The 12,223-nt window shown below is 42.9% G+C and overlaps 1 protein-coding gene and 1 long non-coding RNA gene across 2 annotated transcripts in view; both read right to left on the bottom strand.

Moving 5' to 3' along the window:
- Positions 1 to 408: 408 nt before the first annotated feature.
- Positions 409 to 12,223, bottom strand: part of LOC115121180 (ras-related protein Rab-10) — a 57,991-nt gene continuing 46,176 nt past the window's right edge. The window contains exons 3-6 of the mRNA XM_029650219.2: positions 7,795 to 7,933; positions 7,245 to 7,334; positions 1,440 to 1,541; positions 409 to 1,344 (exon numbers count right to left, since the gene is read on the bottom strand). Coding sequence (XP_029506079.1) covers positions 1,258 to 1,344; positions 1,440 to 1,541; positions 7,245 to 7,334; positions 7,795 to 7,933 — 418 coding nt within the window. The 3' untranslated portion in view covers positions 409 to 1,257. The remainder of the gene's footprint in view (positions 1,345 to 1,439; positions 1,542 to 7,244; positions 7,335 to 7,794; positions 7,934 to 12,223) is intronic.
- Positions 7,940 to 10,728, bottom strand: LOC135564269 (uncharacterized). Its single transcript, XR_010460831.1, has 3 exons — positions 9,977 to 10,728; positions 8,992 to 9,357; positions 7,940 to 8,332 (listed from the first exon to the last, which is right to left on the bottom strand). It is a non-coding gene; the product is annotated as an uncharacterized LOC135564269 (long non-coding RNA).

Raw genomic sequence — 12,223 nt, 5'->3', positions numbered from 1 at the left:
AGAGGACAAGCAGAGGAAAGAGGACAAGCAGAGGAAAGAGGACAGAGGACAAGCAGAGGAAAGAGGACAAGCAGAGGAAAGAGGACAAGCAGAGGACAAGCAGAGGAAAGAGGACAAGCAGAGGAAAGAGGACAAGCAGAGGACAGAGGACAAGCAGAGGAAAGAGGACAAGCAGAGGACAGAGGACAAGCAGAGGACAGAGGACAAGCAGAGGAGAGGGAAGCAAAAGCAATTGAGATTCTCCTTTAGCCTGGTGGAACCAGCGTGATCACTGTGTTTACCATTCCCTTCACCCACGGTAAAACACAATGTTGAACCCAATGAACAGGCCGGTAGCACTAAGCTAACATGCTCTGTCAGACACACTAAGGAGCACGGTAATGAACAGAAACACACCAGCGAGTCCAGTAACTTATACAAGCTTATTTTTAATGGATCTGCAAAACTGTTTGAATTTTCTTGAGAACGTTCAATCTCCTTCCATACAACCGAGAGAGTGTTCCAACATTACAGAAACAACATATTACAAACGCTTCCAACCCAAACATCTGCATGCATGAAAAATTAAACCCCAAATAAAGGAAAATAAATCCAAATGTAAAACAATCCCCCATTCGTTAAGCAGACATCCTAACAAGCTGTTCTCTGGTTGGAGCAGACATCCTAACAAGCTGTTCTCTGGTTGGAGCAGAAATTCAAACCTTTCTGCTGGGCCTCACTATGGGAGGAGCAAGAAGATTAAACACATTTTATTGGGTGGATGTGGCTCCGCCCCCGTCTTCCATATAAGGCACAGGACAAAATAAACCCTCAGTTACAAAACTCAAAATGACCCAACACGTCTCAGAAACCCACTAGTGTACAAAATGTTAGTCCTACATTTGTCTTTTTATTTTATTTTATGTATTTTCCTGACAGACGGTGAGGGGACCCGGTGGACTCAGGCAAAGAAAAGATTAAAAAAGGTGACTGACTTTTTGACTCGCGTTTTGCAACCTTTAAAATAAACAGGAAACATGATCTCTTATTACCAAAACTGATTTTCAGAAAGATGACATCAGACCATGGGGGGGAGGGGGGGGGGGGAAGACCATGGGGGTGGGAACAGAAGACTGAAGTGGTTTATTGTCAGTGAGAACAGATGGAGATAGAGAACAGATAGAGGGGGACGAGTGTTAGAGAGAGACTGAGTTAGCGGTTAGAGAGAGTGTGTGCTTCCGTGCGTTAGTGTGTGTGAGGGAGGGACAGCGGGCTGTTCTAACTGCAGCACTTGCTCTTCCATCCTGTGACTCCACTCCCACCGCTGATGTCCACGTTTTCACTGTTGGGCTCTTTGACGGGCGTCTGCAACACACACCCACGTTATATATATATATATATATATACACACACACACACTATGCATAGAAACATTCCATCGACACCATTATTACACACACCTTCCTGAGGATGTCTTCTGCTAGCGTGAGGAAAGCCTTCTCGATGCTGATGTTGGCCTTGGCACTCGTCTCAAAAAACCTAATACCATGTTCTCTGGCAATCTGCGAGAGAGAGAGAGAGAGAGAGAGATAGGAGGGGCGAGAGAGAGAGAGACGAGAGAGGGCCGAGAGAGCGAGAGATTAAATGAAAATATTAGAGGGTTGGTCCCAAAATAAGGCAAGTCTCCTGTGAGACAGGAATCAGGTTTCCTCACAACCTTTAAATGTGTGTGTGATCTTGTGTAATCCACGCTGTATGTATGCATGTGTATACACAGTACCAGTCAAAAGTTGACACCTACACTTTCCAGGGTTTTACATTGTAGAATAATAGTGAAGACATCAAAACTATGAAATAACATATGGAATCATGTAGTAACCAAACAAAGTGTTAAACAAATCAAAATACATTTTTCAAAGTAGCCACCCTTTGCCTTGACAGCTTTGCATACTCTTGGCATTCTCTCAACCAGTTTCATGAGGTAGTCACCTGGAATGTATTTCAAATAACTGGTGTGACTTGTTAAAAGTTATTTTGTGGAATTTATTTCCTTCTTAATGTGTTTGAGCCAATCAGTTGTGTTGTGACAAGGTAGGGGTTGTATACAGAAGACAGCCCTATTTGGTAAAAGACAAGTCCATATTATGGCAAGAACAGCTCAAATAAGCAAAGAGAAATGACAGTCCATCATTACTTTAAGACATGAAGGTCAGTCAATCTGGAAAATTTCAAGAACTTTGAAAGATTCTTCGAATGCAGTTGCCAAAACCAAGCGCTATGCTTAAACTGGCTCTCGTGAGGATTGTCACAGGGAAGGAAGACCCAGGGTTACCTCTGTCGCAGAGGATAAGTTCATTAGTTACCAGCCTCAGAAATTGCAGCCCAAATAAATGCATAAGAGTTCAGGTAACAGACATCAACAGTTCAGAGGAGACTGCGTGAATCAGGCCTTAATGGTCAAATTGCTGCAAAGAAACCACTACTAAAGGACACCAATGAGACTTGATTGGGCCAAGAAACACAAGCAGATCAGTGGAAATCTGTCTTTTGGTCTGATGAGTCCAAATGTGAGATTTTTGGTTTGTTAGACGCAGAGTAGGTGAACGGATATTACATCATACATGTAACATTAGCTAGCTAGCCAGCCAGCTAACATTAAATAGCTAGCTAACAGTACACTAACTTGAAATGAAAACTACTTTGATAAATTATTGAAATGGGTAATATCTGAAAATGTAGCTAGCTAGACTCTCTTACCCATATGAATGGATGCTTCTCCCTCTCTGTCACGGTTGCCTGAGATTGAAGATGTAATCCGGACAGGTGTTTTATACCACAGTCTTCTGTGTGATCTTTTTTCAACTCTGTCTGCATATTTGCAAATCAAATGCCAGAATTTTCTCCATCTCCTTAGTTATCATACTCAAATTCCACTGATTTCAAAACTCGTTCTCCACTTTCTGGAGGACCAACACCTTTTCAGTTCTACTACGTGATGTCTTTCAAACAGCTGCGTTAGAAAGGATTACCTACAGATACTGACCAGCTTATATTATAGACAGAAGCCTGCTACATGGCAAACCAATCAGAACTCATCTATCGGCATGTCCAGCCCACTCATTATCTCAGCCAGTCATGGCTAGCGGAAAGGTTGCTGACTTTTTCTGTGGCTAAACCAACTAGGTTCAAGTTAACATTAATGTTCAAATGTCTCTCTTGTGAAGTAGTGACGCACAACATAGTTTCCTGAAACCAGTCATATTCACGCCATCACTGTTGAGTCAGTGACGCTTAAACGTATAGATGAACGTCATATTAGATTAGTGTCTCCCCTTCCCATTGGTCTATTATGTGGACATCATAGTGTCTCTCCTTCTCATTGGTCTATTATATGGACAACATCATGGTGTCTCCCCTTCTCATTGGTCTATTATGTGGACATCATAGTGTCTCTCCTTCTCATTGGTCTATTATATGGACAACATCATGGTGTCTCCCCTTCTCATTGGTCTATTATGTGGACATCATAGTGTCTCTCCTTCTCATTGGTCTATTATATGGACAACATCATGGTGTCTCCCCTTCTCATTGGTCTATTATGTGGACATCATAGTGTCTCCCCTTCTCATTGGTCTATTATATAGACCACATCATATTAGTGTCTCCCCTTCTCATTGGTCTATTATGTGGACAACATAAACAAGATGACTATGAATAGTAGTCTAGTCTGCAAATGTGATGATGCCTGGAATGCTTTATTATAAAATGTGCATTATTTTGAAAATTTGCTTCCCCTAACTTGAAACTCACTGCCTATACATAGGCTAGTGATTTAGCTGTTCATTACTCGTATTGTTGACTGAAGGTACATTTTATTACGTTTGCAATTGTAACAAATAATCTGCTCAGACCACAACCAAGGAACATCAAAAGTCGTGCTATAAATTCACAGACAACACAAAGATTCCTTGATGTCCTTCCAGATTCCCTCTGTCTACCCAAGGACGACAGAGGACAAAAATCAGTTAACCACCTAACTGGGGAACTCAATTTAACCTTGCGCAATACCCTAGATGCCTAGATGCAGTTGCACCCCTAAAAACATTTCTCATAAGAAACTTGCTCCCTGGTACACAGAAAATACCAGAGTTCTGAAGCAAGCTTCCAGAAAATTGGAACGGAAATGGCGCCACACCAAACTGGAAGTCTTCCGACTAGCTTGGAAAGACAGTACAGTTCAGTACCGAAGAGCCCTTACTGCTGCTCGATCATCCTATTTTTCCAACTTAATTGAGGAAAATAAGAACAATCCGAAATTCCTTTTTGATACTGTCGCAAAACTAACTAAAAAGCAGCATTCCCCAAGAGAGGATGGCTTTCACTTCAGCAGTGATAAATTCATGAACTTCTTTGAGGAAAAGATCATGATGATTAGAACGCAAATTACAGACTCTTCTTTAAATCTGCGTATTCCTTCAAAGCTCGGTTGTCCTGAGTCTGCACAACTCTGCCAGGACCTAGGATCAAGAGAGACGCTCAAGTCTTTTAGAACTATATCTCTTGACACAATGACGAAAATAATCCGGGCCTCTAAACCTTCAAGCTGCATACTGGACCCTATTCCAACTAAACTACTGAAAGAGCTGCTTCCTGTGCTTGGCCCTCCTATGTTGAACATAATAAACGGCTCTCTATCCACCGGATGTGTACCAAACTCACTAAAAGTGGCAGTAATAAAGCCTCTCTTGAAAAAGCCAAAAATATTTTCAAAACTATATAAAAATCGGCCTATATCGAATCTTCTGTTCCTCTCAATTTTTTTAGAAAATTGCGCAGCAACTCACTGCCTTCCTGAAGACAAACAATGTATAAGAAACACTTGTCTGGTTTTAGACCCCATCATAGCACTGAGACTGCACTTGTGAAGGTGGTAAATTACCTTTTAATGGCATCAGACCGAGGCTCTGCATCTGTCCTTGTGCTCCTAGACCTTAGTGCTGCTTTTGATACCATCGATCACCACATTCTTTCGGAGAGATTGGAAACCCAAATTGGTCTACACGGACAAGTTCTGGCCTGGTTTAGATCTTATCTGTCGGAAAGATATCAGTTTGTCTCTGAATGGTTTGTCCTCTAACAAATCAACTGTAAATGTTGGTGTTCCTCAAGGTTCCGTTTTAGGACCACTATTGTTTTCACTATATATTTTACCTCCTGGGGATGTCATTCGAAAACATAATGTTAACTTTCACTGCTATGCGGATGACACACAAGCTGTACATTTCAATGAAACATGGTGAAGCCCCAAAATTGCCCCCGCTAGAAGCATGTGTTTCAGACATAAAGAAGTGGATGGCTGCAAACTTTCTACTATTAAACTCGGACAAAACAGAGATGCTTGTTCTAGGTCCCAAGAAACAAAGAGATCTTCTGTTGAATCTGACAATTAATCTTAATGGTTGTACAGTCATCTCAAATAAAACTGAAGGACCTCAGCATTACTCTGGACCCTGATCTCTCTTTTATAGAATATATCAAGACTGTTTCAAGGAAAGATTTTTTCCATCTACGTAACATTGCAAAAATCAGAAACGTTGTCCAAAAATGATGCAGAAAAATTCATCCATGCTTTTGTCATTTCTAGGTTAGACTACTGCAATGCTCTACTTTCCGGCTACCCGGATAAAGCACTAAATAAACTTCAGTTAGTGCTAAATACGGCTGCTAGAATCCTGACTAGAACCCCAAAATTTGATCATATTACTCCAGTGCTAGCCTCCATACACTGGCTTCCTGTCAAGGCAAGGGCTGATTTCAAGGTTTTACTGGTAACCTAAATCATTACATGGGCCTTGCTCCTACCCATCTCTCTGATTTGGTCCTGCCGTACATACCTACACGTACGCTACGTTTACAAGACACAGGCCTCCTAATTGTCCCTAGAATTTCTAAGCAAACAGCTGGAGGCAGGGCTTTCTCCTATAGAGCTCCATTTTTATGGAATGGTCTGCCGACCCATGTGAGAGACGCAAACTCGGTCTCAACCTTTAAGTCTTTACTGAAGACTCATCTCTTCAGTGGGTCATATGATTGAGTGTAGTCTGGCCCAGGAGTGTGAAGGTGAACGGAAAGGCACTGGAGCAACGAACCGCCCTTGTTGTCTTTGCCTGGCCGGTTCCCCTCTTTCCACTGGGATTCTCTGCCTCTAACCCTATTACAGGGGCCTAGGAGGGGTGCGTCACTTGAGTGACTGATGTGATCTTCCTGTCTGGGTTGGCGCCGGCGCCCCCTCCCTCCCTAGGGTTGTGCCGTGGCGGAGATCTTTGTGGGCTATACTCTGCCTTGTCTCAGGATGGTAAGTTGGTGGTTGAAGATATCCCTCTAGTGGTGTGGGGCTGTGCTTTGGCAAAGTGGGTGGGGTTATATCCTTCCTGTTTGGCCCTCTCCGGGGGTATCGTCAGATGGGGCCACAGTGTTTCCTGACCCCTCCGGTCTCAGCCTCCAGTATTTATGCTGCAGTAGTTTATGTATCGGGGGGGCTAGGGTCAGTTTGTTATATCTGGAGTACTTCTCCTGTCCTATCCGGTGCCCTGTGTGAATTTAAGTTTGCTCTCTCTAATTCTCTCTTTCTCTCTCTCGGAGGACCTGAGCCCTAGGACCATGCCTCAGGACTACCTGGCATGATGACTCCTTGCTGCTGCTCCATTTTCAACTGTTCTGCCTGTGATTATTATTATTTGACCAAGCTGGTCATTTATGAACATTTGAACATCTTGGCCATGTTCTGTTATAATCTCCACCCGGCACAGCCAGAAGAGGACTGGCCACTCCACATAGCCTGGTTCCTCTCTCGGTTTCTCTCTAGGTTTCTTCCTAGGTTTTTGCCTTTCTAGAGAGTTCTTCCTAGCCACCGTTTTTCTACACCTTTGGGGTTTTAGGCTGGGTTTCTATACAGCACTTTGAGATATCAGCTGATGTACGAAGGGCTATATAAATAAATTTGATTTGAAATGTGGACAGTTATTAGAATATCTTCAAAGTGCCCAGTAGGGACAACCATCCTCGACTTGCATGTTCTGTTAAAATTAATTACCATAACCTGAATGTGATGTCTTTAATTCTGAGGAACGTGGGTGGACGCCCCAATCAGGTTAAGGACCCAATGCATATTGATCCCATACGTTTCTCAAATGTCAAATGTAGATGCTGCCGGTCTATATGTCCATTTTCATAACAGAAACCCTGCTGTGTGGGTTGTGTCTCACCTGCTCTCCCTTGGCTTTTGGTACCACCCTCTTGTCCTCCATGTCACACTTGTTGCCTAGCAGCATTCTCTCCACGTCCTCATTGGCATGCTGAAAAACATCATATTACAGACTAACTCGAACCCTTACTTACTTACAGGCCCTTAACCAACAATGCAGTTAAGAAAATATTTACTAAATAAATAATATAATTTCTATAATTATTATTTAATAATTCTTTAGCCCTTCTCTGAAGGCCCATTGTTCCCCACTGTGTTTGCGTTAGCTATAATTTGTAGAGTGGCTCTATTTTCCCTCAGTGTGTATGTTTTCATTAATCAATGTCTATATAGAATCCATATGTTGTTCTGAAATATGAACAAAAAAATACTGGCCATTTTTAACTCTTATTATGGTGGTGATTTGACAAAATTACAATAATGGTCTTGAATTGGACTGGCATTTCCCCCTCCCGGTCTGGGTCTGGACTCTGTCGCCATTTTCTCCAGTCTCTCTTTAGGTGGTCTCAAACATTGGTGTGTATAATGTCCTTGTGTGTATGTATGTGTACCTCGTCGATGTTGCGGAGCCACTTGCTGATGTTCTCGAAGCTCTTGGCGTTGGTGATGTCATAGACCAGCATGATGCCCATGGCGCCTCGGTAGTAGGACGTGGTGATGGTGTGGAACCGCTCCTGACCAGCGGTGTCCCTGGATAAACACAATGATATATAAACCTCTCCTGACCAGCAGTGTCCCTCCCTGTTAAACACATGATATATAAACCTCTCCTGACCAGCAGTGTCCCTGTTAGACACATAATATATAAACCTCTCCTGACCAGCAGTGTCCCTGTTAGACACATGATATATAAACCTCTCCTGACCAGCAGTGTCCCTGTTAAACACATGATATATAAACCTCTCCTGACCAGCAGTGTCCCTCCCTGTTAAACACATGATATATAAACCTCTCCTGACCAGCAGTGTCCCTCCCTGTTAAACACATGATATATAAACCTCTCCTGACCAGCAGTGTCCCTGTTAGACACATGATATATAAACCTCTCCTGACCAGCAGTGTCCCTGTTAAACACAATGATATATAAACCTCTCCTGACCAGCAGTGTCCCCCCCTGTTAAACACATGATATATAAACCTCTCCTGACCAGCAGTGTCCCTCCCTGTTAAACACAATGATATATAAACCTCTCCTGACCAGCAGTGTCCCTGTTAAACACATGATATATATAAACCTCTCCTGACCAGCAGTGTCCCTCCCTGTTAAACACAATGATATATAAACCTCTCCTGACCAGCAGTGTCCCTCCCTGTTAAACACAATGATATATAAACCTCTCCTGACCAGCAGTGTCCCTGTTAAACACATGATATATAAACCTCTCCTGACCAGCAGTGTCCCTGTTAAACACATGATATATAAACCTCTCCTGACCAGCAGTGTCCCTGTTAAACACATGATATATAAACCTCTCCTGACCAGCAGTGTCCCTCCCTGTTAAACACATGATATATAAACCTCTCCTGACCAGCAGTGTCCCTCCCTGTTAAACACATGATATATAAACCTCTCCTGACCAGCAGTGTCCATGATAAACACATGATATATAAACCTCTCCTGACCAGCAGTGTCCCTGTTAAACACATGATATATAAACCTCTCCTGACCAGCAGTGTCCCTGTTAGACACATGATATATAAACCTCTCCTGACCAGCAGTGTCCCTGATAAACACATGATATATAAACCTCTCCTGACCAGCAGTGTCCCTGTTAAACACAATGATATATAAACCTCTCCTGACCAGCAGTGTCCCTCCCTGTTAAACACATGATATATAAACCTCTCCTGACCAGCAGTGTCCCTGTTAAACACATGATATATAAACCTCTCCTGACCAGCAGTGTCCCTGTTAGACACATGATATATAAACCTCTCCTGACCAGCAGTGTCCCTGTTAAACACATGATATATAAACCTCTCCTGACCAGCAGTGTCCCTGTTAGACACATGATATATAAACCTCTCCTGACCAGCAGTGTCCCTGATAAACACATGATATATAAACCTCTCCTGACCAGCAGTGTCCCTGTTAAACACAATGATATATAAACCTCTCCTGACCAGCAGTGTCCCTCCCTGTTAAACACATATATAAACCTCTCCTGACCAGCAGTGTCCCTGTTAGACACATGATATATAAACCTCTCCTGACCAGCAGTGTCCCTCCCTGTTAAACACATGATATATAAACCTCTCCTGACCAGCAGTGTCCCTGATAAACACATGATATATAAACCTCTCCTGACCAGCAGTGTCCCTGTTAGACACATGATATATAAACCTCTCCTGACCAGCAGTGTCCCTGTTAAACACATGATATATAAACCTCTCCTGACCAGCAGTGTCCCTCCCTGTTAAACACAATGATATATAAACCTCTCCTGACCAGCAGTGTCCCTCCCTGTTAAACACAATGATATATAAACCTCTCCTGACCAGCAGTGTCCCTCCCTGTTAAACACATGATATATAAACCTCTCCTGACCAGCAGTGTCCCTGTTAAACACATGATATATAAACCTCTCCTGACCAGCAGTGTCCCTCCCTGTTAAACACAATGATATATAAACCTCTCCTGACCAGCAGTGTCCCTCCCTGTTAAACACAATGATATATAAACCTCTCCTGACCAGCAGTGTCCCTCCCTGTTAAACACAATGATATATAAACCTCTCCTGACCAGCAGTGTCCCTGTTAGACACATGATATATAAACCTCTCCTGACCAGCAGTGTCCCTGTTAGACACATTATATATAAACCTCTCCTGACCAGCAGTGTCCCTGTTAGACACATGATATATAAACCTCTCCTGACCAGCAGTGTCCCTGTTAAACACAATGATATATAAACCTCTCCTGACCAGCAGTGTCCCTCCCTGTTAAACACATGATATATAAACCTCTCCTGACCAGCAGTGTCCCCCCTGTTAAACACATGATATATAAACCTCTCCTGACCAGCAGTGTCCCTGTTAAACACATGATATATAAACCTCTCCTGACCAGCAGTGTCCCTGTTAAACACATGATATATAAACCTCTCCTGACCAGCAGTGTCCCTCCCTGTTAAACACAATGATATATAAACCTCTCCTGACCAGCAGTGTCCCTGTTAAACACAATGATATATAAACCTCTCCTGACCAGCAGTGTCCCTGTTAAACACATGATATATAAACCTCTCCTGACCAGCAGTGTCCCTGATAAACACATGATATATAAACCTCTCCTGACCAGCAGTGTCCCTGTTAAACACATGATATATAAACCTCTCCTGACCAGCAGTGTCCCTGATAAACACATGATATATAAACCTCTCCTGACCAGCAGTGTCCCTGTTAAACACATGATATATAAACCTCTCCTGACCAGCAGTGTCCCTCCCTGTTAAACACATGATATATAAACCTCTCCTGACCAGCAGTGTCCCTCCCTGTTAAACACAATGATATATAAACCTCTCCTGACCAGCAGTGTCCCTCCCTGTTAAACACATGATATATAAACCTCTCCTGACCAGCAGTGTCCCTGTTAAACACAATGATATATAAACCTCTCCTGACCAGCAGTGTCCCTCCCTGTTAAACACAATGATATATAAACCTCTCCTGACCAGCAGTGTCCCTCCCTGTTAAACACATGATATATAAACCTCTCCTGACCAGCAGTGTCCCTGTTAAACACAATGATATATAAACCTCTCCTGACCAGCAGTGTCCCTCCCTGTTAAACACATGATATATAAACCTCTCCTGACCAGCAGTGTCCCTCCCTGTTAAACACATGATATATAAACCTCTCCTGACCAGCAGTGTCCCTGATAAACACATGATATATAAACCTCTCCTGACCAGCAGTGTCCCTGATAAACACATGATATATAAACCTCTCCTGACCAGCAGTGTCCCTCCCTGTTAAACACAATGATATATAAACCTCTCCTGACCAGCAGTGTCCCTGATAAACACATGATATATAAACCTCTCCTGACCAGCAGTGTCCCTGATAAACACATGATATATAAACCTCTCCTGACCAGCAGTGTCCCTCCCTGTTAAACACATGATATATAAACCTCTCCTGACCAGCAGTGTCCCTGATAAACACATGATATATAAACCTCTCTGACCAGCAGTGTCCCTCCCTGTTAAACACAATGATATATAAACCTCTCCTGACCAGCAGTGTCCCTGTTAAACACATGATATATAAACCTCTCTGACCAGCAGTGTCCCTGTTAAACACATGATATATAAACCTCTCCTGACCAGCAGTGTCCCTCCCTGTTAAACACAATGATATATAAACCTCTCCTGACCAGCAGTGTCCCTCCCTGTTAAACACATGATATATAAACCTCTCCTGACCAGCAGTGTCCCTCCCTGTTAAACACATGATATATAAACCTCTCCTGACCAGCAGTGTCCCTGTTAGACACATGATATATAAACCTCTCCTGACCAGCAGTGTCCCTGTTAAACACATGATATATAAACCTCTCCTGACCAGCAGTGTCCCTGTTAAACACATGATATATAAACCTCTCCTGACCAGCAGTGTCCCTCCCTGTTAAACACAATGATATATAAACCTCTCCTGACCAGCAGTGTCCCTGTTAAACACATGATATATAAACCTCTCCTGACCAGCAGTGTCCCTGTTAGACACATGATATATAAACCTCTCCTGACTAGCAGTGTCCCTGTTAAACACATGATATATAAACCTCTCCTGACCAGCAGTGTCCCTGTTAAACACATGATATATAAACCTCTCCTGACCAGCAGTGTCCCTGTTAAACACATATATATAAACCTCTCCTGACCAGCAGTGTCCCTCCCTGTTAAACACATATATAAACCTCTCCTGACCAGCAGTGTCCCTCCCTGTTAAACACATATATAAACCTCTCCTGAC

This window comes from Oncorhynchus nerka, linkage group LG24 (genome assembly GCF_034236695.1).
Source record: "Oncorhynchus nerka isolate Pitt River linkage group LG24, Oner_Uvic_2.0, whole genome shotgun sequence".
Classification (NCBI taxonomy): Eukaryota; Metazoa; Chordata; class Actinopteri; order Salmoniformes; family Salmonidae; genus Oncorhynchus; species Oncorhynchus nerka.
The sequence above is the reverse complement of the archived record's forward strand: the minus strand, read 5'-3'. Positions and strand labels throughout refer to the sequence as shown.